This window comes from Psammomys obesus, unplaced genomic scaffold (assembly GCF_907164565.1).
Source record: "Psammomys obesus unplaced genomic scaffold, mPsaObe1.curated_primary_1811, whole genome shotgun sequence".
NCBI lineage: Eukaryota > Metazoa > Chordata > Mammalia > Rodentia > Muridae > Psammomys > Psammomys obesus.
In genome coordinates this window covers 13,061,680-13,068,168 of record NW_026596064.1, presented here as the reverse complement: position 1 = coordinate 13,068,168, position 6,489 = coordinate 13,061,680, and the positions used below count along the sequence as shown (strand labels likewise).

Below are 6,489 nucleotides of genomic sequence, written 5' to 3'. Positions count from 1 at the left end.
TATCAAATATGTTTTATTTCATCATTGCCTTGCACAATGAACAGTCAAGAACAAATAATAATAATAATGACAACAACAACAAATAAAAATACCTTTTGAGAGGACCGGACATCAGACAGACACAAGGGCGCGATTAACATTTGAAAAGACAGGTGGCTGTATTATCCCGTACACGTGTGTGTACACACGCGTTGGTGGACACTGCTAAGCTTCCACATGGCTGAGGCCCAGTGGAGCGTCATAGAGTGGACACCTTTGACATCGCTCCAGACCGAAGCCCTGCAGTGTCACAGGCCTTCACCCTGATTCCTGCTTTTAGGACCTTCCCAGAATCTGTGTCCTGGGGGGGGCAGCCCCTGAGAGTACCCATTTGCTGCCTGAGGAGGGACAACATCAGGGGAGAAGATGCCACCTGCTTCCTTTTCCTCCTTCATTTCCCCAGCGTGGCTTCCTTGGCCTCTCTCCACTACCTATGCTCATGTTTTTTTTTTTGTTTGTTTGTTTGTTTGTTTTTTTAAAGATTCATTTTATTATGAATGTAGTGTTCTGCCTGCAGGCCAGAAGAGGGCAGCAGATCTCATCATAGGTGGTTGTGAGCCACCATGTGGTTGCTGGGAATTGAACTCAGGACCTCTGAAAAAGCAGCCAGTGCTCTTAACCTCTGAGCCATCTCTCCAGTCCATATGCTCATGTTTTTTCCTGCTTCTCCTACCAACTAACGTCTGAAGGACTTGACTGTCCCCCATGGAGGGCAGATCTAGTCCCAGCTAGGAGGTGCTTGTGTCTCTTGCCTGTCTTCTTGAGGTGAGGGCCTATCACAAGCCGCTGTCTGTTCAGGAGTGGCACTGCCCAGAGGGTGCTCCCTCTAGATTGGAGAAGCTAACTGTTGCCCCATCGGGAAAGGGAAGCCCCACACCAATCACCATCATAGCATTTTGTACCAAGTGGAGAAAAAACGCTTACAAAGGCCCATAGTGTTGCTGTACATTTAATTTCATAGGTGTGTCTTCAGCAAGCAGCAAGTCTTCACACAGGTCCATACTTAGAGGGGTTGGCAGACAGGGTGGAGAGGAACCCTGGAGGTCAGACCTCTGTCTCTGCCTGTTTCTCCTTGTCCTCTAAACACTCAAGATCACAGCTTGTGTGGGCTGGGCTAGGGAGGACTCCCAATTCTTATTCTGTGTAGGAGGAGAGAGAGACAGAGACAGGGCTTAGAGAAGACTTCCGAACAGCAACAGGGGAAAATTGAGATCTGTCTTTTAACACTTTTTGCCTTCAGCTTTCTCCCTATCCTTCCTTATATCTTTGGGGTGTTTGCTTATTTGTTTTGAGACGGGATCTACATGGCCCACCCTGATGTGGAGGTTTGAATGAGGATGACCCCTGTTGACTTACACGTGTTTAAATACTTGGTTCCTGTTGGTGGAACTGTTTGGGAAGGATTAGGGGTTGTGGCCCTGATGGAGGAGGCATAGCACTGGAGGTGGGCTTTGAGGTTTCAGAAGCCCATACCATTCTCAGTCAATTCTCTCTGCCTCCTACTCTCAGATAAGGATAGAAGCTCTCATCTATTGCTCCAGTGCCATGCTTGCCTGACGGCGGCCATGCTCTCCACCACAATGGTCATGCACTCAGTGAACTCAGTAAGCCTCAGTAAACTCCTCTACAGTGGTCTTGGTCATGGGTCTTGTCATGGCTGAAGTAACTAAGACACCTAACTTCAGATGTGTGGTCCTCATGCTTCAGCTTCACAGAATGCCAGCATGTCTGCTGGTATTTTCCATCACATTTGTTTTGTTTTGTTTTTATGTGCTAGGGTCTCGATATGTGGCCCCAGCTGGGCTAGCCTGGAAGTCACAGGTAGTCCGGGCTAGCCTGAAACTTACAGAGCTCTGCCAGTCTCTGCTTCCTGAATGCTAGTATTAAAAGCATACGATATCATGTCCACCCTGTTTTTTTTGTATGGTTTGTTTTTTGTTATTTTCAATGTTTGAGGTTTTCTTTTTTTTTTTTTTAAGCTACATTTCAAGACCCTTTTCTTTCTCTTTTAAATTTGATTCATTTGTGTGTACGTACATGTTCGTGAATGTGTAAGTGCTTGCATGGAATGTATGCCTGGAGATCAAGCTTTTAGGGGGGGGCTGGGGAGTTGAACTCAGGTCCTCTTGCTTGCTCAACAGGTACTTTACTCACTAAGCCCTCTGCTTAGCTCCCTTTGATTTATTTTTCTTTTTAACAAATCTTCTTTATTCTCTCTTCCCTTCCCTACCCCTTCCTTTCTCTCCTTCCTTTCCTGTACCTCAGGTTTTTGTCCCTCTTTCCTCTAGAGTCACCTCTTATCAGCCCCAGGCCAACTAGTCTTCAGAAGTCCTCCTAGAAAAACAAAATAATTCTGGCCAAACTTCTTTTTTGGAATAGACTTTTTTTTTTCTTCAGGAATGGCCTAAGGCACTAGAATATATGTATGTATATATATGTGTGTGTGTATAATACATATATACGTGTGTGTGTATAATACATACATATAGTATGATGCATATACACATCTATATAATATATATGGAATTTTATTATATGTGTGTGTTGCCTGTATGTATGTCTCTGTACCATGTGTGTGCCTGATGCCTGTGATAGCCAGAAAAGGTCACTGAATGCCCTGGGACTGGAGTTACAGACAGTTGTGAGCTGCCATGTGGGTGCTGAGGATCAACCCTGGCTCCTCTGGAAGAAGAGCCGGAGCTGTTAACTGCTGAGCCATCTCTCCAGCCCCGGCGCTGGATTCGGAAGTAAACTGTTGCCCGGGGATGTGGAGGAAGAAGAGAGCTGCTTGTGTGCATTTGGCTCACAAGGTTCCCACGGACTTACCCCGTAGCCATCATTCTCTCCGTGCCTGACCTAGACCCTTTACAGCCCGGGTGCTGCCATCCCAAGCGGCGTAGTCATGGAAGTGGATATTTAATTTAATTTTTTGTTTTGTTTTTGGTATTATAACTCATATATAGGGCCTCAAGCTATATTACTGAGGCCCCTTTTAATTACTATTTTAGTAATGCAAAGTACTGAGTTTCATCTTGTATTTTGTTCTTGATTGTTCTCCTCATCTACTCTCTCCCACTCTCAAGCTCTCAAATCATTCTCTTTTCCTTTGAGACAGCATGTTGCTGAGTTTTCGAGGCTGGCTATTCTGGAGCTCAGGCAGGCCTTGCATTTGCTCTCTTCTTATATCCTGAGGAGCTATTACGATTGGCTCTGGCTGGAGGATAGGTTCCATTTTGTCTATTTATGACATTTGCACACTTGAGAGGCGGGGACACACGTACCACAGTGTGCATATGGAGGCCAGGGAGCAATTCGTGGGCGTTGGTTCTTTCGCTCTAGCATATGGGTCCTGGGATTCAGCTCAGGCCATCAGGCTCAGAGGCAAGTGCCTTTACCGGATGAGCGACCTCACCAGTGGATAAGTTAGAAGCACTCAAGGATGCTAAGACTGAGCCACTCTGTTTTATAAAAGAGGAACTAGAAGCCGTGAGAAATTCCGGGACAAAGCTGACACCATGTAAATGGCCGTTAGTGTCAGTGATAGCCAAGTGATAGCCATTGCAATGGGTGGGGCCTCTTTGCTTCAAACAACCTCTTTGGTTGTTTGCTAATTTCTTTTTCAGAAAATTCATTTATTATGTATTCAACGTTCTGTCTGCATGTACACCTGCACAGCAGAAGAGCATACCAGATGGTTGTGAGCCATCAAGTGCTTGACTGGGAATTGAACTCAGGACCTATGGAAGAGCAGCCAGAGCTCTTAACCTCTGAGCCATCTCTCCAGCCCTGCTAATTTTTTTTTAAATTTCTTTTTCTTATACGTTTGAGTGTTTTGCTTGCTTGCATTTGCATATGCGTACCAGGTGCTTGCCTGGAATATATGTAAAGGTCAAAGAGATCATTGGATCCTGAGGAAACTAGAGTTGGGTGATGGCTGTGTATCACCACGTGGGTGCTGGGAACCAGGCCTAGGTCCTCTGCCAGAACAACACGTGCTCTTAACCGATGAGCCACCTCTCCAGCCGCACTTCCGTTTTCCTTTGCCTGTCTGGGAGAGAGAGGGCACTCACCTAGTAGTCTGGGCGGGGCATGCTTCGATGGTTTTCGTAGGGATTTGAGGTCTGACTTGGGATCCCTGTCCGGACTTTAGGAAAGATGCTCTTGTCCACTCCAAAGTTGCTGAAGCCGGTTTGCTGCAGGCGCACATTGTGAAAGTCATCCTCGATCAATTTCTGCTCTTCCACATCCTTCTTTTTCTTCGTTGATCTATAATCAGTAAAAAACGACTTAGGACCCAGGGATGAAAGTTTTGTTTTGTGAGACAGGCTTCACGGTGTCCCAATGGCTGTCCTGGAACTCACTGGGTCGACCAGCCTGGCCTTCAATTCATAGAGACCTACTGCCTCCGCTTCCTGAGTGCTGGGATGAACCCTGGGCCGGCTTAGTCTCGAGCATGCACAGTACCGCACTAGGGTATCCATGCTTACGAAAATGGCCACAAACCACACGCGCATACACAATGGAGAGAAAAAGGAAGTAGGGCTTGGCAAGATGAGAGGACTCTGGCTGGGCCCGTCAACGGCCGGCCTCCAGTGGGGGAATTCTAAGCCAAATCTAAGCGTTTGTCCTCACAGAGGTGTCGTCCAGCCTCACTGTAATTATGAGTCTACGCGCCTTCCTGCCCATGAGCCAGATCAAGAGGGTAAGGACGCAGGCCACTCCCAGCACACCTTCCCGATGTGCTTCAGTCACATCGGGAAAGTCACTCGCCCGGTACCTTAGGTAGCCAGCTTTGCTTACGCTGGGGATACCCTGGCGATCCTGCCTTTGACATTCTGTGCAAAAGCTCCTCTTCCTTATGGACTGATCAAGGAAGCGGAACTTAATGCTGTATTCCCAGGAACCCTGACTCTCTCTGCCACAGGATAAAGGAGCCATGAGGCGAAGCTGTCAGAAGGCCACACCATTCTATAGGAACTCTGGTCTCTGGAGGGCCAGGACAATCATTAAAGAGGGCATGGACTCGCTGCAAAACCAGGAATGGTCTGCTTCTCTTCCTAGAAGTGAGAAAGTTGGATGCCCATGTGGCTGGTCCAAGCTTTGCTCTGGGAAGAGTTAACATCAAACATCATACCGCACCCCTCAAATGCATACAATTCAAAAATAAGATTCACCCCGTGGCTAGCTCACACCTTTAATCCCAGCACTGGGGAGGCAGAGGTAGGCGGATCTCTGTGAGTTTGAGGTTAGCCTGGTCTACAGAGAGAGAGTTCCAGGACAGCCAGAGCTATACACAGAGAAACCCTGTCTGGGAAAACCAACCGAACTAACAAAACAAAAAACCTGAGTACCTGTCCATTCTCTACAGTTATAGGGGGGAAAGGCCTGAGCTAAATGCTAAAGGTTAGGGGGGAAAGTAGCTGCTTTTCACAAAGCGAATCCCACTGCCGCTTGCAGATGGGAAAGGGGTCACAGTATTCGCTGCCTAACTCCTGGGAGAGCTGAAGCCCCAAGGTTTCTGCAGAGCTTGCTTTGGGATCGTTCAGCAGGGTCCTAGGTAGGGGGTTGGTTTGTGGGAAGTTATATAACAACGTTGGTGGAATTAAGTATATGTTTGCTTGTTTTGAGACTGTCTTAGGGCTGAGGCCGGCCTGAAAATCTTCATGAACCAAGGATGAGCTGGAACTTCTGAGCCTCCGGCCTCCTCCCACCCTATCCCCACTCTTACCCCCACCCACCGTCACACCTGGTTTATGCTATGCTAGAGCGCAAATCCAGGTCTTCATGCAGGCGGCTACCCAAGCCGTCTGGCAACTGAGCCTGGCCCTGGATTTTGTTTTTGTGAGACAGGATCTCATATAGTCAAGGCTGGCCTCAAACTTGCTACGTAGTTGAGGATAGCCCTATCTCTTAATCCTCCTGCCTCCACCTTCCAAGTACTGAGTTTACAGGTGTGTACAGCTCTGCATAACTTGAGTTCAAGGGTGCTAATGGAAAGTTGTTTTTCTGTTGTTTGAGACGGGGTCTCTCTACAGAGCCCTATCTGTCCTGTAACCACTATGTAGACCAGGCTGGTCTCGAATTCACAGGGATCTGCCTGCCTCTGCCGTAGACAACTGATTGTCAGGTCTGATTAGCATGAAGCAAAGATTAACTTGAGCCAAAAACAAATTAAATCATAAAGGATGTATAACCATGTATATATGTGTAGCACCACTTAAAAAGATAGGATTAAGTAAGGGCTAGAGTAATATTCAATGGGTAAAAACATTTACTGCTCTTACAGAGGACCCGAGTTCACGTCCCAGCACTCAGATTGGCTTACAACTGCCTGTAGCCCCAACTCTAGGGATATGACACCCATTTCTGGATTCCTCAGGCACCTATACTCACATACACTTGTACATACATACATACATACATACATACATACATACATACATACATACA

At 47.0% G+C, this 6,489-nt stretch overlaps 1 protein-coding gene across 1 annotated transcript in view; it reads right to left on the bottom strand.

The window, feature by feature from the left end:
- Muc13 (mucin 13, cell surface associated) overlaps window positions 1-6,489 on the bottom strand; it is a 24,494-nt gene continuing 18,005 nt past the window's right edge. The window contains exons 11-12 of the mRNA XM_055625230.1: window positions 4,110-4,305; window positions 1-1,178 (exon numbers count right to left, since the gene is read on the bottom strand). Coding sequence (XP_055481205.1) covers window positions 4,110-4,305 — 196 coding nt within the window. The 3' untranslated portion in view covers window positions 1-1,178. The remainder of the gene's footprint in view (window positions 1,179-4,109; window positions 4,306-6,489) is intronic.